Raw genomic sequence first — 24500 nt, 5'->3', positions numbered from 1 at the left:
ATTGCTGGTGCCTGCAGTGCGCAGTGATGCTGGTATTATCTTGCTTTCACTGATCAGCTGCTGGGAGCTTCCAGTCGACTCCAGGAGAAGTTTAGCAGTTTGGTTTTCTTTTTCTTGTCTACTCTGCATTCAAACTGTAAAAACTGAGAAGTCAGCGTAGGACCAAAAGCCAAATTAGATTTTGTAGTCATGATTTAATTCATTTGTTAATAAATCTGTTAGAACATAAACTACCTCATACTCAGATGAGATTAACTCCTCTGTTGACAGCAGGAATCAAAAATGCAGGACTATAGGGCCGATCTTGGCTGGGATACCTAGGAGCACAATGTCCTTAACTCTAGAAATCCAGACCGATTCTTCAAACCCGAAAGGTGGCTAAAAAGCAGATTTTCAGAGCAATTATGTCTTTAGTTTTGTTACAGCAAACAATTTTCAGCCAAGTCGAGGCATCATGTGATATGACAGATGTGTAACTTTATCATATGTACCTGCCTAATCCTTGCATGTATCCCTTTCGTTCCTGCCAGAATGTTTCAGTGCTAGAAAATCATCACTGGAGATCTACGATAGGCATGCTTCGAGAATCACGGCTCCTCGCTCATCTGCCCAAGGAGGTGACGTAAGTGTCAGCTAGAGAAATCGCATCTCTGAGATTAATTCTTTGCTTCCTTCATTCTTCTTCAAAGGACATGGACAGAGAGGCCAGACTTCAGAGTAGGCTGTCTAACCTTTTGGGTTGCCTGGGCTGCACTGAGTGAAAAGGAGGTATCTAGGGGCACATCTACAAAAGTTGCTCCAAAAGTAATGCCTCCTAATTATTTCCGTGGAAACTACAACCAGTAGAACAATTACAACAACACTATTTAATAGAGCAAATTCTCAACTACAAAGCATTCTTTTTCAACACAGTAACCTCCATTAGCTGTGCATTTTCACCAGCGATGAATAAGAGCCTGCATGCTGTGCTCATAAAAATCTGCACCAGCGGAGGTGACCCACTGTCACTGTTGCCACTGCTGAAATGCACCACCCACTGCCTCACTGTGCTCACATCCACTGTTTGGTCACCATCAACATTCAGCAAGCATCAGTAAATGTCAGTGGGTGCCACTGTTTCCACATGGAGTAGTTCAGTGACACACATTTCTTCATGCCATTCTGTCAGACTGTCCCTCTGCTGCCATCTGTCGCTCTGCAACAACATGTAAGGGAATCTTGTTGGGAAGGTTCAGCCTCTACTACCATGCCACCAACATCTGCTTCTGATGTTGTGGACCACTGTAATAAAACAGGAGACATTACTTTCAGAGCAACCCTCATAAAATATATGATATAATTAATGTATGTAAAGTAACAAAACTTATTTTAATTTTTAATGTTTTTGTTAAAACATATACAAAAGCAACAAAACCATAAAACTAGTGGGATATATGACCTTGTTTTTGTGAAATTAATGCATCAGTCCAGTTCAATGGCAGTTGCTGCAGTTCTCAGTGAGCTCTCAAGGTATTCATCACAGACTGTTGATGAAATTTTATTCTTCCTGTGCTTCATCCTTCAGAATGGTTGTTCACAAATGTACGTACTGCCAAAACGCGATGACACAAATAAGGTATAACTGTGAAGTGAGGAGTATTTCTCTCTGGTAAGAGAGGGCTTATAAAAATCTGGTAAAGATTTTGGATTGCAGCTCTACACATTCCATTTGAAAATTCACAAGTAACGTATTTATGTGGACTGAAAATGGAGTTACAAATAAACCAAAAAATTGATGATTTTTTTTGGCACTTTTATAACCTGTTCTGAAATTCCTTTATCAAAACAGAAAGCACAGCTGCATATTTTTGCTGTTCACAGGACTGTGTCTAGCCAGTGTATCAAAATCCATAAAAGTATCTGCCATCACTGTGAGCTGGCACTGCACTGTGCCCCCATCGATGCACTGATGTTCAGTTGGTGCTGAGGGGCTGGGCCGCTGCCATGATGGCGTGGGGCAGGGGGCGGCTGCAGTGTGAGCTGTGCTGGGCTGCATGCGGCCTGCAGGCCGTGGGTTGGGCATGTCTGGAGTAGGCTGAATGTCCTGCTGCTCTTACCAAGGAATGGAGATTGAGCCAGTGAATACCCTGCAATGCTAAGGTTTAATCACAAGTGACCTTGCCAGGAATATGAACAGGTTACCTGGAAGCAGTAAGCTCTGTACCCCTTCAGAAATCCTTCTCGTCAAACCGACAACTTCTGTTCAGTCCTACTTTAAAGCTGCATTATTCAGCACCCAGCTCAGACCAGATGGAGTAAGACATGAGCATTTTTCTAGATGCACCATGCTATTGATTTTTCCCTTTCATAGCACTTTCTGGAAGCTTTCACAACCACCTACACAAACAAGCATTTTTCTTCCACATTATCCCTTCATGCTGAAGCCATTTAGGCAGCTAGAGCAAGTGGTACCTTAACAACCCCACCAGAAAATGACCAGTCAGATCAGATTGGCTCCATAAAGAACAAGGAAGCTTTATGCTAGCTGTGGTTTATAGCAGGTTGTTTAGAGCTATTAGTATCCAATGGTTCCATGACTGATGGGGCTTATTTTCCTTAATTGCAGACAGGACATCGAACAGCAGTTAGGCTCCCTGATCTTGGCAACAGACATCAACAGACAGAATGAGTTTTTGATTCGTCTGAAGTCTCACCTTGACAATCAGGATTTGAGACTGGAGGATGCACGAGACAGACATTTTATGCTTCAGGTAACTTTTAAAGATTTGTTTCCACTATTGTTTTCTTATTTGTTTTTCAAGTCACGATACTTCCTAATACACATTAGAATAGTGTGGGATAGTGTGTCTGACCAACAGCATCACCTTGCCTATCACTGTAAACTCTTCTTCCACCACCTGGCATGTCAGAAAAGCTTAAGGTGCCTCTAGTATTACTTTATGTGATCACCTTGAGTTAAAAAGCTGGGAATGTAGCAGACAGTGTCACATGCTCAGAAATGATGATAAGCAACTAATTATTTCTAGACCACCACATCTCTTTCCAGGTAACGCCTTGATTTTATTCTCCTTGTGGCAAATATCACTTTGCTGGTGTTATTTTGTAGTGATGGGCAGAAGTGCCCCCTCCTCAGTGTTCTTCCCAAGACAACCTGACATCAGGTGTCCAAGTGCTGTTCCTGTGACTGATGTTCATAAACTGCCTCTGCAGAGACAGCTGTTGCCATGGCAGCAGGTGTTTCTCTACTGAATATTTCCATCTAATGAAGAAACCATGTTTTATTTAAAAATCAAACATTCAAACTGATTCTTCCAGCTAAGCTTCAGTCATTAACAGACTCCTCAGAATAAACCTCTACCTATTAACGCGTTATTGTGATTAAAGTAGCTGTATATACATGCTTCTGTGGAGAAACGGCATCAATTTCCTTCTTAAATACATAAAAGAGTTTAATCATTGTCGTTTACAAAACAAACATCTACACATTTCCACTCTGTTGAGGTTACGGGAAAGGTGACAGCTGCAAGGAAATAAGTGCTGATCTTTTGCTTCTTACCCCTCCAGAAGTGTGGGAAATGCAGCTATCTTCTCGTCTGTCCTCCATGAAACATGGTCTTCTGTCAGATTCCTGCACAGCCCGTGGATGGGTTTATCATATTTCTGGATAGATTAGGCAAGAAAGTTGTGCAAATGCCGAGGCACAGGGATTACAGATCTCAACTACAGCAAAAAAATTCCTTATGCACTTCCTTGTAGATAGATAGAAAATAGGGCAGAGGCCTGGTGATATTTGCTTAGTTGGAGGATTATTTGTGGAAGAAGGAAAAAAAAAACAAGAAGCCTTCACTGATTAGGATAGGTTAAAGAATGTTGGCAATGTTGTTTTAATACACAGTAACATTAAGGCTAATCAATTTAATCCAGAGAGAAAAGAGACTTGGAGACCTCCCTCCTCTGGTTAACAGATCTGAATTTATACAGGAAACACTTCTGTTTTCCTCTCTCAGTGCCAGATGAATTCTGCCCTCTGTCAAGCTGACTGACTGTGTTCAGTCTGTCTAGGAAGAAGCGAGGCTCACAGCACCTTGTTCTAAGGTGTAAGACAGACAGACCATTACATAGCTCACTTTTCTGAAGCAGTTACTTGATTGTAAAAATCTCTTGCCCTGCTGTACTCATTCCCCTGCAAAGCACATAATAGCACTGGTTAGCTAAGTGAAACGAAGCCAGAGGCGATGCACAGAGCCCTGTGCTGAGCATTGTAAAGGAAAACACGCAGACATTAAAATGAAGTGTAACTAAAGTGAGATGAGAGGTCACTCAGACCACAGGGAAGCGACGCCCGCGTGGTCTCACACCGGCTTGGCTCGTCCTTCCCTCAGCATCGCTCATGGAGCTGAGCCAGGCAATCAGCAGGAGCTAGCCTGCAGCTTGTCTTGGCTTGCTCCTAGCAGGGAATATCCAGAAGACTTTGCCATCTTGGAATTTGGCCCTCCTCTTGTTCTCACTGCAGTAAGCCAGAGGGCTGAATGAAAGGTTTGTTTGCAGCTGAAGTAAATGCGCTTTCCTCAAAAGGCATATTTGAGTGAGACGCAATGCCCAACAGGTGGTCTTAACCCTTCCTGCTGGTGAGGCCCGGGAGTTTCATGACTGCAGATTTACTACTGAAGCACGACTGGATAATAATCTCTTTTCTCACCACTGCTTTTCTCCTTCACTTTCAGATTGCGCTCAAGTGCGCTGATATCTGCAACCCCTGCCGGCTGTGGGAGCTGAGCAAGCAGTGGAGCGAGCGGGTTTGTGAGGAGTTCTACCGGCAAGGTCAGCCCCTGCCCCCTGCTTGGGACGCAGAGCTGCTACGTGGAGGCAGCCTGCCTTGGGCCTCGAATCCTCTTGCGGTGTGCTGCACCTCAGCTCTTAGATTTCACAGAGGAACCCAGCCTTAGCATTTCCAAGCCCAAATCACGCCAGGGCTCCAGTGCATCAAAATCACAGATTGGCTTGGGTTGGAAGGGATCATCTAGTTCCACCGCAGGCAGGGTTGCCACCCTCTAAATCAGGCACTAGATAAGGCTGCCCAGGGCTTCATCCAGCCTGGCCTTGAATCATCCCATGAGCCTCTGTGTTTTATCTCACTGTTCAGACTCTCACTACAACTCCTACAGGAGTCTCACCCTCCAAGTTTCCCAAACATGACGCACTCTTTTGCGTACAAATGCAGAGAGTTCAAAAGCGGTTCCCCAGCATGGCAAGCCCCCCTCACACGGCTTACAGGAACAAAGTAGGCAAGCCAATGCTCTGCTAGAACCTATTGCAAATGCTTCAGACCCCTGCAGAGAGCTCAGTCATGCAGGGCTTTTTTTAAACACAGTAATTGCACTATTTGGCTCTATCTGCATAGGCAAGGTCATGCTGTGCTACAACACGGGCAGGGTGCAGCAGAGTTTAATCACTGCTAAATTCTTTGTTCACAGCAGCCTGAGAGCCTCAGGCAAGCAGCACAAATTCTGGAAGAGCACACTATGAAGTACTCAATTCAGTTAAAAATTCTGCAGTACAGAATTAAGCGACATTTGGGCTGGTACCTAGTACAGTTAGTCCATAATACTAACAAACAAGGACAAATAGAAGTTAATTTTTGGCCAATGTCAGTTTAAGCCGGTGAAATGTCTTTGACTTTGATGCTTTCACAGCAACAGAAGCAACTTGCAGGATGTGGGTTTGTGTCATCAGATGTATAGCCAAGGCATAATATCTCAGACACGAGGGCAGGGCCCCAGTTGTCCCATACCACATCTTTATGGCACTGAGAGAACATGCTGAGAAAGACAGCAGCCTCAGCTCTTACAAATTTTTGCCTTTTCCCCAAGACTCAAAACACACCAGCAGAATTTCTAAAATATACCTCTGAGACCAGTTATATGCACTCTATGTTCAAGACCAGTTAGAGCTGTACAAGGAAAATAAGAGCACTTAGTTATGTGGGAGAGTGTACAAAAAACACAGTTTGACTGTCACTGGTGGCTATGTAATCCTGGCAAGTAAGCGTGACCAAAAAAATAAATGTCACGTAGTCAGATATCATTATTACTTAAAAATATATATTATTTTAGGCCTCTTTACCTCCTTAAAAACAGTGCTGGGGTTAGAAGGTATTTTTTGTGACATTTGAAAACAATTGCTCTTCTGGTCTGATTTTTAACTACAGTTGAGGCAGGTAATACCAGAATTAGTGCATTGTTTAATCTTCCTTCTGTTATGCATACAAAATTTTGAATTTTTTTTTTTAAACAAAACATTTCTAATGCTATTTTAATAGCAGTTGATTGTTTGTGAAGCTCAAAATGGTTCCCTGGTATTTCCTAACTATCTAGTTAAAATGAAGACAGTCCCCTCACATTTAAGATGCAATTGTGTGCTGCAGTAGAGAGAAAGGCATCGTAGTATGTACAGGACTATAGAGGGCAAGTGGGCACTAAAACACTCAAGTCAAAACTGTCTGCTACTAGGTACAAAATAAAAATGCTTTTGAACAGAAACAGTGGATATGAAGCAGAATGTTTCTTTTAGGTTGAATACGATGTTTTGTCTTCTCTAGCAGGTCAGACTTGTTTATAGATATGTTTCTTCTAAGCAGCACTTCCAATATCCTTATTAGTAAATAAAATGAATGAGCAGTACAGCATAGCTTGTGCACAGCTGGTTTCCCATCCCTCCTGTGCCTGAGATAGGAAGGGTCTGTACCTCATGCAGTACCCCCAAAGACTTGGAGCCTGGTCGTGTCTCAGAGAGAGAATGTAAACAATCACAAAAGATGAGTGTTCCGCTCACAGTGTTTAAAAAATATTAATTTACAGCAATATTTTAATGGGCTAATGCTTACATGTGGAAATCAAATCTCCCCAGCAGGACAGATGGTAGCTGTCTGCATGGCAACGGCAGCTTCAACCGGAGCAGTCAAGGCTCCCTGAGCTGTTCTGCTGCTGCATTCTTGTATATAGCTGACCTGTGGTCCTCTCCTGCCACTCCAGCGTCTGTATGATCATTGCTATCGATCACTGTTAGGCACAAAAGAAACACCTCTTAATGTTCTTACCCATGTATGGAAGTGTCCTGCATGACCCTTTCTGCACCTGCAGGAGCAGTTTCTACTGACTGCTTTTAAGCATCTTCTCAATGCCCTGTTTTGGCAATTTTGCTGCAGGTGAGGTGGCAGCTAGGGTGAGCAAATCCCTCACCCGGGCTGTTCATCAACAATTTAAAGCAGACTGTAGGGATAGTCACTGCAGGAGTCTTCAGGACAGTCCCAGCTTCACACCCAGAGACATCATCCTTCAGTTGATCCCATACCGTGCTGTGAAGGTGGCAAGGAGTTCAGTCAACCACTTTGTTTCAAGTCTATCCTGTGCAAGTGACTCTGATAGGACTTCCTGGAATACCCAGAGAATTAAGTAAGTGATGTAAGTTCAGCATAGCGATAGCCCCAATACCCATCTATATATAATACAAATGTAAGACAAACTTCAATTTCATCCTTCTTTCACATTTATAACCCTAATCCTATGACTTGACACATGAACTGTTGCTCTGGCTTGTAGTAGTTTACTAGTGCAGACACAGCTGTGGACTGCCAGGCACCATCATCCTTTAACAGCATACAGTAGCAACTCACTGCACTTTCTAGTAGGATGTGAGAGAAGCTATTTAAAAAATGAAGGTTCTAAAAACAGTTAAGTGTTTACATTTAACATTCATTCAAAAGTCACCTTTCCTTAAAGATATTTTTCTTCTTTGCATGCTTAGTTAGTTTCTCTGATACCTTAAAGAAAAAAAAAAAAGACCACAAAAATAAGGTACTGAGACTTTTAACATGGTTCTCAATGGTGCCAGGTTCCAGCTGCTCAAAACCATACAGCTGCAGTCACTGTACGAGTCTGATGCAAGTATGGAAACAGAAGTAGCAGAAATTCTTTTTTTTTTTTTTTTTTTTTTTTAAATGTTGTAGGTGACCTGGAACAAAAATTTGAACTGGAAATAAGCCCACTTTGTAATCAACAGAAGGATACAATACCAAGCATACAGATCGGTAAGCATCAGCTTCATTCTGTCTCCTCCATGTTTATCTCAGTGTGGCACAAGCTCAAACAGAAACTGAAACATGATATCTGATAAAATCCATCTGCAACATAAACCCAGTGAATCAGCAGCAAAGGTCAGCTTTGTGAATACTGAACGCCTGATCTAGGATTGAATTCTTGCTGTCTTCATCAGCTGACACATGACATCGCTTCAAATGCGTCATCAGCCAGTTACAAGCTTATGTCGGTGGAATACTTGGGCTATTTGGGATGATGAGGGAAAAGCATCTCCACAACTGCTAAGCACACTGCAAAACCTCTCATTTAAAGTAGCAACACCATTGTTTTCCTGTCCAGTTTTCCACAGATTCTTCATAAACGCTCCACAGTATGATGCTCCTGCAGAATTCGGAACATGAAAAGATTCATTAAGAGCCTTCAGACCATATTCACTGTTGCCTTAGCAGTTCTCTGAGAATATCAGGGCATCAAGTCAGGACAACAACAGCAGTTTCTTCATCTTTCCTTTTTTTTAAAAAAACTCTTGAACTGTCCTCCACAGAGCCTGACACATTGCCTGCAGAGCACTGAGCAGTTTTGTCCTCTCCATTCTGCCACACACTGCCATCCCCACAGTCACCCTTGCTCGACAGCAGATTGATCTCAAGCAGCAACCAAGTTTCCATGGCAGTATTTGCAGATGACTCTCAGCAGCCCAGTGGTTACTCTGCAGTTAGCATTTTCATAAATGCATCCCCAGTTTCACACCATACACAGGATATTAAGCAGACAGCTGTATAACGATTAAATACTACCTGTCTCACAACAGAACGAATGCTGCTAAGGTGTTTATCTTCCTCTTCCTCTGCCAGAAACATCATGAGGCAGAAACAGTGATTTAATATTGTCTGTTTGCCCAACCGCATTGTTACAGCAACCTGCAAATACAATATGCAGATAAACCTGCTGCAGTTTGTCTGTCCCCATATAACAAGGATACAGCCATGCAGCTAGAGCTAGCTTTGAAGCGTTCTTTTTTCCTGAGCTCCTTTTTGTTGGAATCAGACTGCAGTTTAAGTCTTAAAAGTTTTATTTCCATTTGTTTTCATCTATTAGCGATTTTGCTAGAAGTACACTAACTTTTAAATACAAGCTTTTCCTGTATACAATAAAGCCCAGTGTTAAGGTCGCTCCCCAGCAGGTCAGAACAGACAAATATTTCTGACGCAGAGAAGCGGTTGCATAGTCTTCCCATGTGATATTAATGGCCAGCATACACGTTTCAGCTGCTGTCCTTGTCTGCACTCTGCAGTACAAAAGGCATTTACGATACATAGGATAGTATACAGAAGCCCCCAAGCTACTGCAGCCCAGAAAGTTCTGGAATAGGAAGCAGAATAGACACAGCAGCACTCACTGCTTTTGCAGCAATAACCTCAAGTACCTACGTTAAGGGGCTCAGGCACCTCTACAGCCCATGTTCAGCTCTCATGCACAGCTGTGGCGGGGAACCTGTTACCCTGTATCTAGAATAACTAGAAGTTGATGCTAAAAATCAGCATCAACTTTTTTCTTTTCCCCAGGCTAGTTGTGTTAACAATAAGAATTGCAGGCAAGAGTCACAGCGCGCATTCTAATAAAAATGTTTGAAAAAGAAACCCATCCAAACCAACCATTCAAGGCAGCAGGTTACTTTCTAGTCTGAAATCTCCTCAGAGTAGGATGCACTCTCTCCAATTTAACTTAGCCCAGACAGACAGACCCCTATCTGTGATGGGTGCTGGTCAAAAGTTGCCTGTTTCAAGAGGAGCTGATGGTTGCTTGAGGGCTTACTGTCATTTCTCTTCAAGGTTTTTTACAGCTAGTAGCGTTTTACTCTGCGGAGGGACTCGGGGGGATATAGCGCACTCAGAATGAATTTGTTCCTCACCTCCTGTACTCTTCTTTCCCCAGGGTTCATGACATACATTGTAGAGCCACTCTTTGAGAGGTGGGCCCAGTTTACAGGAGATACCCCCTTATCTGAAAATATGCTAAACCATCTCAGGAGGAACAAAGCGAAGTGGAGGAGTTTGCTCCATAAGCAACACAGCAGTAGTAGGAGCAATGACCACTCAGGTCAAGTGACTGGCAGCCAGGAACAGACTTTAAATGAAGAAGAAACTCCTTAGTGGCAGCTTTGCACTTTTCCTTATAGCACTGCTGTCTCCGTCTTGATCACAGCAGCAAGCAAAATCCTGAGGAGCTGGGAGCCTGTTGTCAAGACCATGGAAAGGGAAGAAACAGCAAAGCAGACACTGTAAGGGTCCTCATGAACAAACCCATGGTTCTGCTGGTTCCTTTCTGGATCTCCTCCATCTTCCTCTCCCCTCTCTTCATTCTGCACATGCCCGATGCCATCCGTCACTTCTGATCACAAACTGCTTGAATGCAGGGTCCCAGCCAGCAGAGCTGAAACCGAGCCAGTTACTGCTGCCACAAAGCAGGGAGGATTACTGAGAGAACAGGGGAGGATAGAGGCACTCTTGGTTATATATTCATTTACCATGAGTCATACTGTGACATATGTATATAGGCCCAGAGCGCCATACGCTTTCCAGTCCAGCAGCTGGGCTGCACATGAAACCACCAGCATCTTCAGAACCCAGAGGACACTGGTTGAGTAAGACAGCGTTTGCAGAGGGCAGAGAGAATCCTGTTATTTTAGTAATTAAAAATAAAAACCTTTTTAACTTTTGTATTCTGTGCACTAAACAGATCTATAAACTTTGGACTGAAGTTACACAACTCCGTGTACACAACTCCAGTGTAACAAGGCTTGTTTTGGTAATCATTTTTATGCCACTTTGGATAAAAGACAGGCATCTTCTCCTTGCAAGGAACAACATTCCCTCGCAAATGAAAGGGAAGGTGTTGTACAGTCTAACCCTTTGAAACATGAACAGATCTACCTTTTGAGTACTGTTTCAAGTAACATGTTTATATTCATGTGTACATTTTCTGTAAATATGAGACGCTACTGATTCCCATGCCAAAATACTGGAGTATGTGGGATTGCTACCTGTAAAAAACATTGGCACTGTGAACAGAATACTGTTAGTTTTAATACAAGAGAAACCATTTGTAAATATGGTATAGAGTTTATTAATATTCACCATTGTTTGTGGATAAAAGCCTTAATTTTTAGCATCCTTCATCTTCTGATAGCTGCCAAAATCATATGATCACAAGATACGATTCTGTACTGCCTTTCCACTATCAAAGGTGTATCACAGGTCATTAAGGAATGAAGTCTGGCAGGATAACTTCTTGAAAACTTCAAACACATTCCATATGGGTCCATGCTGTTAATCCGTAGCACCTTGCACACTCAGTATAGAAAAAAGCTTCACAGAGCCTGAAGTTTAAGTTCAAAAACAAACAAACAAGCAAAGCCAGAAGCTTGCAGCAACAATCACAGTTCGACAATTCAATCAGACTAACATTTATTCAAGAGTAAGAAACAGCTGTTTTCTTAAGTGACATTGTAGTGGAGATGGGTTTTTCCCCCTATATTCTCTTACTTAGATAGCCAGGATATAAATGCATTAGTATTTTTCTTTTCTTTTAAAAAAGAAAAGAAACCTTCAACCAACTGGTAGATCTATCTCACTTACTGAAGGAAAAAATGCTTTCTAGTCAGCTAGACTGTTAAGGAAAATTCTCATAACTGTCACAGTAGTTGAGGAATTCTATGAATGCTATGTTCTCATTTTTCTGAAAGATACATGGCCTTATTTATGCCATAAACAGCTTCAGTTAATTCTATATGAAGCTTTCTGTAAGCTTCCATCATTTCACTGAGATTGCGTTCTTGGACACTGCTGCATTGCAACAAAGTCATTGCCCTCTCTCTCCCCAAAGAAACTAATTGTGTTCAGGCAGAGTGCAGCATATTGTTGTAAACCCTCAGCACATCAAATCAGCACAGCTGTTTTCCAAAAGAACTAGCAGATACAGCCATATAATCATGTTTGGAGACAGTGTCTGCACTGATTTAAGTTGGTGTTTGAGAGAAATAATGCTTACTTGGAGAGCTGCAAGGGTAGATGCAGTAGAATTTGGTTTTAGTTACCGGGAACACTGACTTTGTTAGACAAAGTTTTCATGGTCATAAGGTGATTAACATGTTTAAAGGAAAATAAAAAGCATAAGGCTTAGTAAAGGATGTTTTATTCTACTAATGCATTGGACATGTATCCTCAGAGAAAAGGACTGAAATCCAGTGAAATAAGAAGGTGGAAATCACTAGCTATGGAGTAACAGAAAACACTCCTTCCTCCCTCTTCTAAACGGGACTCATATATTAGATGTACCATAACAGTCAAAGAGAAGGAGTTGTGGTAGAAGAAAATTATTTCTAACTATAGGACATAAATGCCTTTTTAACCACCTGATGGTGGGGGTGGGAGCATCACCACTTTACAGTTTTTTAGATGTTTCCTCATGACAGATTTAGGACAATTATTAGGACATTATACAAGCAGAATAATGTGCTGCCTACAAGCACTTACTTAAGTACATGCAAAAGAGTATCATTTCCCTTGTTTTGTCTTTTATACTAAGAAATTGAAGCCATTTTCCATCTAGTTCAAAGCATTTTTTAAAGCGTTCTGAGGTTTAGTTAAATAAACCTGGTGCCTAGCAGCATAAAAAGCTCTTGACAGAAACATCGTTGTGCTGCTGAGGAACATCCAGAAAATAGGTCCAGCAGGAGAGCTTAGTACACATCAAGTTCTGTTACAGCTACAGTGCAACCAAGACTTTTTCTGTAATTAGAGCCTAAGGGACCTGTTACAAGACTGCTCTTACCAAGTTAAATCTTCCTAATAAACTCTGAAAAGCTGCTCTTAAAACTAACAGGGTTTGTTGTTGTTGCTGTTTGTTTTGTTCGGGGTTGAGAATGGGTGCACTGAACATAGTTGCTAGATTTCAATCACCCTATCTAATGAAACAGTGCTTGAAATAGGTTCAGGGTGGCTCCAGAAATGCTTCCGCAGTTGTAAGCCAAACCCATTTACAAAAGTTTGGGTCTGGACCAGTTTGCCTCAGGTGCTCTAGACAAAAGTGAGCTGAAGAAATTAGGCTCTGGCAACAGATGTCTGGCAATCACATTCACTGGGGTCTGTGGTTGGACTAGATGATCTTAGAGGTCTTTTCCAACCTTAGTGATTCTGTGTTTCCCCAGAAAATAAGCTAAACCATACCTGCTGACAGCCAATTCAGCAACACCAGTGCTCGGTGTGGTAAGTGCTTGGTATTATCTAGTAGTTTAGAGAACATTTTGGTGCTGGGTTTTCTCCCCAGGATGCCAACAGGACACTGTATGAAAAGAATGGAAAAATGTATGTGCAGACATACAAAGTCCATGGATTGTTACCTAGCAGCCCTAATAGCCACTTTACAGAAAGACCTTGTAAACTGTTTTTCTTTCTTACTGGATCAGTGCAGCTAAAAGACTCTGCAGTTCTAAAACTGAGTTGGGTTTTTCACATACACAATGAAGAAAGCAGATAATGGCTAAGAACGAGCATAACGCACTCTAACAATGCCACACAAATACAGTTCACTTAATTGATTAAAACCAGTTTCTTTAAATGCAGACTTCATTTCTTCGAAGAGGCAAATTCTGTATAAATAATAATAATGTTTTGTTTTTTAAAAAAAAAGTGGTAATAAGTGACATTTTTAAGTTGGTTAGAACATATATATATATATATGTATGTGTATATATATATGCACTTTCATTAAGTAAAGGTTTGACCCACCTTTGGGTTTCTAAGGGCCAACGTTTCGGCCACCAACCAAAATGGGAAAACAAGGACTCTAAGAAATGCATACTTCCGAAAAATAGAAACAGACAGATGAGTAGCTGACATTAAGTAGCACCTCTGGACGATCTCCCTAACATAAATCTATTCTTTTCATGTGGACTATTGGTTTTCATGAAGAAAATCAAAGTCTCCCAGAAGGATCAATGAGAAGGCTGCTACCACAGCAAATAGAATAATCTACATCTCAAACTGCACAGCTGTCTTAACAGCTTTTCTCAACTCTGGTTAAACTTTCTATTAGAAGTTTCCATCAAAACAGAGGCAGATTGCCTACAAGCCCTTCCAAGTGGACTGTTCGTGGAAAGGAGAAACACTTCTTTTATTTTCAGGTATCAGGATACCAAACATCATTTATAGCCTTCCATTCTAGTAAGCTCAGATAAGCCATCCATAAAGTTATCCCACTCTCCTCCTGACACCGCCACCCACAGACTCAGTAATAAACTTTAAATTAAGATCCTGCAAATTTAAAAAGAAGAAGAAAAAAAAACATGCCAAAACCTAAACAAAATAAAAACACAAGGCAAGCTTCACACCATGAACACGTGTCCAAATTATTTTGATTGGTGCAAACTATTACTCTATTATTTGTTTCTACACGTCATCCAATATTTTAGGTACATAAACTATCAGTGCAGAGCATAAGTTTGACTTGGATGTAAAAATATATTCTGCTTATCTCTGAATTCAAGATTGTATATGTCATGTTTATTGTAAAGCATTTTATATATACATATTCTCATATCTTGTACAACTCTATGGGCCAAACACTGGTCCCACCAACTTCATTGGGACCAAGAATCAGCCCACATATGTGCGTATATTTGCCATATGCATCATTCTAAAAGGAAGCACTAGATTGTGTGAAAATGCTGTGACTGCTATGCAGTGATGCCAAGAGACTTAAATGTATCTTTTTTAACATACTGCTGTAAGTATTCGTCATGTCAAAGAACGACAACTAATAAATAAAAAATAAAAAAATCAAGTGTCCAAAATTCATTGGTAGAGAGAGGCGTGAGGCCACACCTGGCATCCTGTGTCTAGTTCTGGGCCCCCATGACATGAAAGACATGGACATACCGGAAAGAGTCCAACGGAGGGCTTATGAAGATGATAAAAGGGATTGGAGCATCTCTCCTATGGCAAGAGGCTGAAAGAGCTGGGACAGTTCAGCCTGGAGAAGAGGAGGCTTGGGGGAGGTCTGATCAATGTGTATAAAATACCTGAAGGGAGGATGCAAAGAGGACAATGACAGGCTCATCAGTGGTGCCCAGTGACAGGATGAGAAGCAATAGACAAATTGGAACACAGGAGGTTCCCCTCTGAATATCAGGAAGTACTTCTGTGCTGTGCGGGTGATGGAGCACCGGCACAGGTTATCCAGAGAGGCTGTGCAGTCTCCTCAGAGATCTTCAGAAGCCACTATGGTCCTGGACTGCTTGAGCAGGGGTTGGGCCAGATAGGCCCACAGGTCTCTTCCAACCTCAATCATTTCTTGATTCTTTGATTCAGTTCCTGTATCTAGTTTGGTTTAAGACCATTGGTCAGTTTTAGATTCATCTCCCGTCTGTGTGCCGCGTTATGTATTATATAGTCAACACGACAGAGGCTTGTGAAGTTTAATTGAAGATATTGGTAGTGATGTTCTCCAACAGTAAATACTTCTAAGTGAAAAATACCTGTCGCTGCAGATGGACATTGGGGACACTCAAAGATTTCAGTAACAATGCTCACACAGTTTGTGCAGAGCACATGCTACAATAGAATTGAATATAGAAACTGCCAATATCTCTGGTTTCAGTGTTATTTAGTCAGTATTTTAAGTCCACTTTCTCAAAATAATAATGAAAATTTAAAAATGAAATATTAAGAAGTGTCTCCATAAATCCTCTGAATGTAAGCTGGATTCTAAGAGGAAACCGCTTGGAGATCTGTCCTATATAGGGATAGAGTTGTGATGGTTTGTCCAAAAGTTCTACACTGTCAGCTTTGGAAAACCACTCACAATGTTCCACAATGGATTTTAGTATTGTTATTTTCAATAATTTTCAACTAAAATTTTCAGCTAAGTCAACACAGCTTCCTACTCTGCATAGGCACTCTGTACAGATGCTGATGTTCGATGGTTCAGTACAAATAATATAGCGTAGATGAATCACTGAGCTTAGCAGCCAAATTATAATAGGTTGTTTTTTTTTTCCTGGCTAAAGCTCTAACTGTGGTTTAAAGCTCAGATGTAGAATCTGAGAAATAAAACTATTAATTAAGAAATGGAGCACTGCAATATGTATGTGACAAATGATTATTTAGGTGACAGATACTCCACCCTAAAGGGCAGGAAGAAGTTTTCCCTCCAGTGTCTAAGGCAGTCCAGTCCTCTCTAGACTAACATGGGTGTAGTTCCAAAATACACAAGGTTTTAGCAGCAAGACAGGCTTACACTGTTCCCACTCCTACACCTCTTGATCTTTCACCAATCCAGCATACAGTACAGTCTAAAACAGTTGTTTAGGAACAGTCAAATAGAAAATGAGCCACACCATAGACAGGAAAGGGCTTAAATTGGCTCTGCCTCTACAGCCAGTGAATCACTTTACCATATCCTAGGCTGGTTTGGGTCTCAGGAGGAGTTTTACTAAACATCATGCAATAGCTCCATCCATGAAAACTACATTTTGCTACCTACAGATTCACTTGCTAAAAGCTCCCTTCAGCATCTAGACAGCGTGTAAGGATAGGCAGCAGCAGATACAGTTGCTTTAAATGCAAGAAAGGTAGCAGTCACAATCCAGTAATGAAGAATGAATCGCTTACCCCTTTCCAAGGATCAGGGCTCACTAAACACTCCAAAGGAGGTATTCTCCAAGCAGAGATCCTTCCTTTCCAGCTGCCAGCTCTTAAATGAGATTAGGGAGAGGTGGACTCTGGGTTCACCCCCTTCTGGTTGCACAGAATTGCTTCCACCTGTGCTCCCAGGGCTGGCTATGCCCCTTCACCAGGTGCTCAATCACCGGTTCAGGCCATGACCTAATGGTTCCCATACACGGTGCCATGCAGACCTAAAGAGGCAAGGAACTCAATATTACAAAAGCAGATCAAGTTCATGCCGGATGATTTTATGGGAAGACAAAGAAAATTGATGAAAACTATACCCTACAGGGTTTAAAAGATATTGTACTAGGTTAGGAGGCGGACCTGGGTGTCATAAGAAGATGCAACTAAAATGGAGAATTAGTATTCATATCAACAGGGCTAAAGAGGAGTTACGCTGTTATCTCCACCTATCCTACTGTCCAGAGATAAATTCTATGCTATCATTTTCCTACCAACCAATCTCTGCAGAAACTGCAAGTGCAAAGTGGGAAGTGCAAAGAAGGGTGGCAACAAGTTATCTGAATAATGAAAAATCTCAAGAAAGGAGAAGGAGGGAAAAAAGAAGAATGACCAAAAAAGACCAGCTTCCTTAGTACCACAAAATAATAATAATAATAATAATAATAATAGAACAGTCACATTGAAGGCTTCTGTTTTCCCAAATCTAACCATAAAAGCAAGGGAAAACAAAGTAAAACAATACATTTGGAAGTTGCTGCTACAAGGAAACATTTACATTTGGCTATGTGGTTAAAGGTTAAAGAGGGATGAACATTTATATAAACAAAAAGAAAACCCCTGAGTACATGCAAGTATGACTAAAATTATGGCATTTGGAGAAATTGTACCTTAAGATTTAAATCAACCTTTAGTTTAGAATGAAGCTTGCATGACCTACTCATATGGGTCAGCAACTGCTACATTCCAAATCCAAAGCTTTTATTTGTATACGCGGAGGATTCCTACGAGCTTAGCTCATACGTAAGAATCTGCATGAAAAAAAACATAGCTACAAAAATGTAAGTAAATCTAGAGCTGCTTCTACACGTGTATTTGATGCCTAGCCTCATTCCTGTAAGAGGGCCTGCTAACATCTGGAGGCAAACTCGGGGCTAATCACTTCAGGCAATCAAAATCCAAAGAAAATAGGAAGTACTAAAACATACCCTAGATTCAGGGTCAGATTCCACAAGAAAGATACTTATTTTCCCTATTACCTGCATCTATTCTAAATCTTTCATGTTTCACAATGGATAAATCTATTTCAATGCAATCTTCAGAGAGGTAGAAAAAAAGATAACATTCTCATCTACTGAAAGATCAAAAAACAAGTAGAATTGCTTTCTTAAAACGTGTTGATCTCTGCGATGAGTCAGTCACGATGTTGGATGGGTACTTACTTCAACTACTCAAAACTGTTTGTTTGTACAATGTCAAAACAGACATTGTATTCCTTAGCTGCCCAAAAGAGCGTACAAAAGTTTTAACATAGCAAATACTCTTCCTATATTTACACTCCTTGTAGCTACAAAGATAATACATGTACAAATTATATCACTAGAAGATACTATCACTGGATTGAAGTGGAGAGACCTGGAGAAGAAGCTGTGTGGTCTTCCTTCTGCACTAGACTCTGAATTCCTCTGTGCCCCCTTTATCAGCAGCGTAGTCTGGAGCTGACTAGAACTCAATACCAAGCCCCCATTTTTACAGTCTTAGAGCTCTTGCCCCTCACATACACCTAACAACAGTCAGCTTCTCAAAGACACCAAATAGCCACAAGCAAGACAAAAATAATTTACTTTCAGAAAGCACAGTGTTTATTATGTTCCGAATTCTATGCTGTGTTCTTTTAAAAAACTGAGTGACTTTCCCCACACACTCCAAACGAGGGAGGGAAATCTTCCTTCTCTGAGATGCTCCAAACTGGGCTGGAAGAGAGGAAGGTCAGAGCACGCCGGGTGTATTTCCTGTTAGAGTCAGAGCAAGAAGCTCACAGCTCAGGCAGGGGACACAGCGAGTACTGAAAGTCTTGTGAGGCTTTTGGTGTCACGTAGACATGAGACAGGTCACTGTAACTCAGGCAGATGCTGAATTAAGTGGAACCAAGGACTCACCTGCGAGGACACAACAGGCAGAAGCGGAGATACTGCCAACTCCTTTCTACCTTCTTTGTTCATCATTCCTGAGATTGCCCTAGTTAAAACCACAACGGTTTTATTCTAATAAAACCTGGCTTTCTAATCTCAAGAGAAAAACTCTTCTGAGGTTCAGGTCAGCTTCAATTCCTAGCACACTTTATTAAGTACATTTCACAACAGTATGAAAATTATTATATATTTTTTAATTATTATTGCATCCGTGTCAGCTTCTCAGTTTTACAGGTTAGTAGTTACAAATATTACCATTAATGTTTGCTTAGGAAGGAGTACAGGAAGTGAGTTTTAACTTCAGCTTTCTTTGCAAAATCCTGTCTCTGCCTGAGACCTAAATACATCACAACGTAACCCTGCATTACCGACAGCCTTCATTTTCTTCCTGAGCAGTTCCACTACTTCAGCCTACATGTTTGCAGAACCTGGGCTTTCAAATACAGCATGCTTACAAAATCATCTGGCATTTTCTACTACTATAGCTCGATAGTTACACTGTATGTGAAACGCTGGCATTTATTTATTTGCACTTGGGCAGCACTTCGGAGCACTCCAGTTCTAGAGCAGAACCCCAAATGGATACAAATAATACTGCTCCTACCACAAGTCTTCAGAAAATATGTAATTTAATAACATACTTGTGTTACTTCACAATTCAAGAAAAAAAAAAAAAAACACCACTGATACTGTAGAGAACAAATTTGGAAAGGAGAGCAGTTACTTAAATGATAAAGTAGATAATCTTGAGTTTTGTGGAAAAAAAGTGATCAGCTACAAGTACCTTTAAAAATATATACATTTTACTGTTTTCTTTTGGGAAAGTTTGCTACTTCACCAGTCCAACTACAGTTCTTTATTTCCAATATCTCAGTATCATTAATTTAAAGGGAGAACTTACATCACCACTCTTGAGTTACTTGACAGCTTACAGTTTTTCCTGTGGGAGTTACATTGCTATCGGGGACATCTTATATAACAATGCAGATATCATTTTTCACCTGGCACAGTACATCTACAAACTTAAATTTTGCCAATTTTACCCATCAGAGTATGGATGATTCTTAAAGCTCTGTAAATCAGCAGAGGTGCACCTTCTGAAGCAGCACAGGCTCCTCCCTCTGAAAGTACTTTTAAATTAAATGTAGAAGACAAGCACTTTTCGTAAAAGCTGGACTATCAGACAACCTGTGATAAATACATTAGAAAATAAACATACTTCAAAACTCTCTCTGCATAAGGTAGTGTAAGAGACTCCTAATTAAATGGAAAAAAGGCATCACTGTCAGAAGTGACTCAGCCAGGAAAAAGCCTCTTAGAAAGTTTGCCTGACAGATTCATATATCTGAGACCTAAGCTTTAAAATGTAGTAAGTCTTGGTCACCTAGAAGTCATAGGGTTATTTGTTTGGTTTTGGCTTGTTTTTGGCAGGGAGCATTGTTTATTTTTCACTCTGTAGTGGGTTCACTATAGAACTAATTTGGGGTACTTAACAGAACAAGTAACAAAAAGTCATCCCTTCCTCCCATTGTGGATGTCATGCTCACTACTGAAATGAACTCTCACTTAGATTATTCTAATTTTCACTTCTTGCTACTGGTTAGTATGATGTTTCCCTCTGTCAGAAAAAAAGAGGCTTTTGCTACCTTTTTTTTTTTTCTTTTTGTTTTAAATTTCTCTTCATGCATTCACAGCCATACCAGGTCACTGCAAACAGAAACTGCTTTCTAAAAATGCAGTACCACAAATTATAAATTTGAGCAATTTGAACAGAACTCCTTTATTGCTTTCCACTTGACTGTACTAGAACATACTCTGTTTCCGAAGACCTAACTTAGTACAATACTATAATTATGGCTTGGTGTCGTCATTCCTGTCTTCATTAGTGATCACAACATAATTTCTTTTTTTAATTATCCACAAATTTTACCCATTGTTTCATTACTAAAATTTTGGAACTGCATTAACCCAGAACAATTCCCCACAACCCTCATAGAAACATTTCCTTTCAGTGATTATTATCTGATACTTAATCAGTTCTATATCCATTTAACATATATTGTAGGGATAATATGAATGCTATATCTTAATTAACAATACACTATTATATTACAGCTATTTTTGTCAAAGATTATTTATAAAGATCTATTTTCTGATAGACCCACATGAGGTTACTCCAGTTACCTGGGTATTTCCAAGGGGATTTCCAATGGGATCCCACCATGAATATCCAATCTTTTTGCCTAGAACTGGCACATGCTAACTGACCTATAGGTGCCACATTTACTCCACTTTTCTTAAAAAGAAAACCTAGATGGTATAATAATTTTCCAAGATTTATTCAAAATGAACATACAAGGCCAGAGGCCTCCTTCAGCCAACTTCTTTAGAAACTGCAGATTCAAATTCCTTAACCATCCTCAGTTTAAAGTGTATTTTTTTTTTCATAGCAAGCAGGGTTTAACTTATTCAGAGAAGAATCACTTCAGAAATAAGGAGTGATTTTTTTTTTTGAAGTTATACTTTTCACTTTTTCTAAGATCTATGCAATTTGTGAGATTTTGATTCTTACCAATCAACAAGACAAACAGTAACTTCCAAATTAAAGCACAAGCTATCATCACCGCATGCAATATTCATGACCTTCAACTCACACCAGGCTAACTCTTCATAATTATTGTGCTCAGTCAAGGTCCGGCCATGCACCACTGGATCTTGGTTGTAAGGGAAGCATGCTAGAGAATGATGAAAGACTTGGTCCGATCATCAAGATACAATCTCCTTCCCATATGGCTCTTATCATGTTAGAGGAAGAGAAGGAGGCCTACAGGGAAGAAAAAGATTCTGAGTTTGTACAGATGTGTAGAAATAGAACAACTTTTCGTGGTTTCCCCAGGCAGCTACATATTGGCTCAGGGTATTGTTAACATCCTATTCTCCTAGCAACAGCTCCAGTAGCCCACAAAGCACATACTAGGATCTCCCTCACTTTGTTTGCTTAGCTTGCTAGATGTTAATATTTCTTTATTTTATTTGTGACTTCAAAGTTAGAAACTCAACATTAGGAAACTGTAGTATTACTGACAAACTAGGTTATAGAGCAGCAGATTTTGTAGAGATCAGTTTCACTAGCAGCTTTGTTGTTCTAACACATAAAAACAAGGTATACTCTTCAAATCTTAAAAAAGTCTACGCTACTACTAGGAAACAAAAAACACATTGAAGATTTACTGGAAGTTTCAGAAAAAAAGAAAAGAAGGATCCTTGTAGAAACACAGCAAGCAAAGTCTTAATATAATCCATATAAACACAGACAGTGCATGCAAGAGGAATGAATGACATAAGAAGAAAAGACAACCAGTTCAAAAACACGTGGAAGGTCAAAAGGGCAGATAAAGCCCACATTTTACCTAGGTCAAATCAAAGTAAAACTCAAACTAGGTACTTTTATTATAACAAAATACTGACTTTCAGATTACTTTCCCACATGCTGGTATGGCAGCTCCTAATTTAACAAAACGACAAGAAAACATTGAACTTGACCTCTATTCAGGAACACTTTCTTATAAACAAAGAGTGAGCATAACAACAACAACAACCTCACTTATCAAGCCTGCCTCAGCAGGTGACAGTCAAATATAGTATATAAGGCAAGCAATACAATCAGTAGAAATAGTGTAAAGGAGAAAAGCTGACCAAAATATCATCCAGACAAAATAAGTAACAAACAGTGAATACTCACACAAAATAACAGCATTGTGAAGGACGAAGTAAAAACTCACCAGCTGGAGCACAGACCACCGACCTGCATGATCCATACTGCTGTTTTGGAGCTTATAACTGAGACTTCTACAGTTCTCACTAGCTAAAACCAAAACAAAAAAATAACAAAAAACAAATACACAAACGAAAACTTAAGACAAATACGCAGAGGCTGTGAACTCCAAGACTGCAGTGCATCAAACAACTGCAAGACAGAAGAAATTAAAACTATGCTTACTTTAACCTTCTTTCTACTCCTTTTTACCAGCAGCTGTTGCTCAGTAGCTCCCTCTACATTACAGCAGGTGGCTCTAATTCTGAAAAACAAGGCAGGAACACCTTTGCTTAAAAGCAGAAGCCAAGTTAAAGCTGTTATTTGTGTTTAGGGTTCTGCATTCTACACATTCAGAAAATGATTTCGCCTGAGCTTGTTCAAGTTATTTTTTACATGTGAAGAGCAAAGGGTATGTAGCAGCGCATAATCTTTTTTATACGAAAGAAAGATGTGATTTTTTTTTTTAAATGCCAGATGGTTCCTTTGATATTTAATTGCTGAATGAAATATTTTCACTAGTATAATCTGAAAGTTATTTACAAAGTCCATACAGTTCAACAGCAATGCTCATTATATGTGTAGTACATCACAAACAGAAATTTTTCCCAGCAGTAGTTCTACATGGGACGTGAGAAGATATCTACTCAGGAAAAGACTTCTGGTAGATGAAGCTCTTTAACTCATCACATAAAAACTTCTGCCTGTTCTCCTGGACGTTAAACATTTTGGAAAACAAAGCAGCAGGTTTATTTTGTGGATAAGTGAATAAATCAGCACCACCTTGAGATTTCATTTAACAAATTATGCATAAATATAGTTCACCGTAACCCTAGTAAAGTTAAAAACGTTTACTCTACAGGTTAATGAGTACCACGAAGAGATAAAAATATAAAGAGGTTACAATTTTGCTGCTGGACTTAATCACTTACAAAGCAAAACTACTTTTAAAAGATCTGTAACACAGATCTGGTGCAACACTGCTCTCTTGTGGTCATGTATATGCAGTTCAGCCACAGAACACGTCATTTTCATCACTTATTATCAAAAACTACAAGAGTATTTTATTCTAAGATATTTCTTCCTGGTTAGGGTTTGCCACAGCCAGTAGCAATTCCAGCTCTGCACACTGTGCCAATTATTTGTTGCTATAAAAGGGCAAATTTAGGCTCCCACTTTAGATGCTCTGACAAATTGAAGTTAAATGCCCCTATTCATCTCAAAAAAGAGGTGCGAGTGCTTTCATTCCACTATCAATCAAAATGAAACTCTGAATGCTTCTACTCACACACATGCAAAGGCTATTCCAAAAGCATTGCCTATTTTATTACATTGGCCCATGACGTCAGAGGCAGATGGTGGTGGTGTGGCAGTAGGGGTTGAACCTTCCCACCGATATTCCGTTACGTGTTGTTGCCGTGCGACAGATGGCAGCAGAGGAGCAGTCTGACACAACGGCGTCTGACATGGAAGTGCGGATGAAGCAGAGGTGTGTCACTGAACTCCTCCATGCAGAAAATCTGACACCACTGACGCGCGCGCAACAGCCTGCGCTGATCAGGTGCAGAGCACGGCCAGACGAGCGCGGTGACCAGCAGCTTATGTACATGCAGCTGCCCCCTTTTATCCATTTTTCCCTCCTCTCCAACCTCTGGTTCCTCCTTCACGTTGCTTGCGATCTCAAGATGCCCTGTTCTACATCCCAAGC

The 24500-nt window shown here is 40.4% G+C and overlaps 1 protein-coding gene and 1 long non-coding RNA gene across 9 annotated transcripts in view; one reads left to right on the top strand and one right to left on the bottom strand.

Moving 5' to 3' along the window:
* PDE7B (phosphodiesterase 7B) overlaps positions 1 to 12982 on the top strand; it is a 167389-nt gene extending 154407 nt beyond the window's left edge. For all 6 annotated transcript variants that reach the window (XM_021389857.1, XM_021389856.1, XM_021389858.1 and 3 more), the window contains 5 exons: positions 531 to 622; positions 2606 to 2750; positions 4725 to 4821; positions 8006 to 8086; positions 10032 to 12982. In XM_021389857.1, the coding sequence (XP_021245532.1) occupies positions 531 to 622; positions 2606 to 2750; positions 4725 to 4821; positions 8006 to 8086; positions 10032 to 10249 (633 nt within the window). In that variant the 3' untranslated portion in view covers positions 10250 to 12982. The remainder of the gene's footprint in view (positions 1 to 530; positions 623 to 2605; positions 2751 to 4724; positions 4822 to 8005; positions 8087 to 10031) is intronic.
* Positions 15050 to 23069, bottom strand: LOC110395453. 3 transcript variants are annotated; one of them, XR_002436397.1, is made up of 5 exons: positions 22979 to 23069; positions 22721 to 22843; positions 21633 to 21802; positions 16769 to 17013; positions 15050 to 15177 (listed from the first exon to the last, which is right to left on the bottom strand). It is a non-coding gene; the product is annotated as an uncharacterized LOC110395453 (long non-coding RNA). The 3 variants fall into 3 exon arrangements; XR_002436396.1 differs by lacking the exons at positions 15050 to 15177; positions 16769 to 17013 and having other exon boundaries at positions 17029 to 21802; XR_002436398.1 differs by lacking the exons at positions 15050 to 15177; positions 16769 to 17013 and having other exon boundaries at positions 17029 to 21802; positions 22761 to 22843.

The sequence above is a fragment of the Numida meleagris genome, chromosome 3 (genome assembly GCF_002078875.1).
Source record: "Numida meleagris isolate 19003 breed g44 Domestic line chromosome 3, NumMel1.0, whole genome shotgun sequence".
Lineage (NCBI taxonomy): Eukaryota > Metazoa > Chordata > Aves > Galliformes > Numididae > Numida > Numida meleagris.
This window is presented reverse-complemented; position numbering and strand designations above follow the sequence as displayed.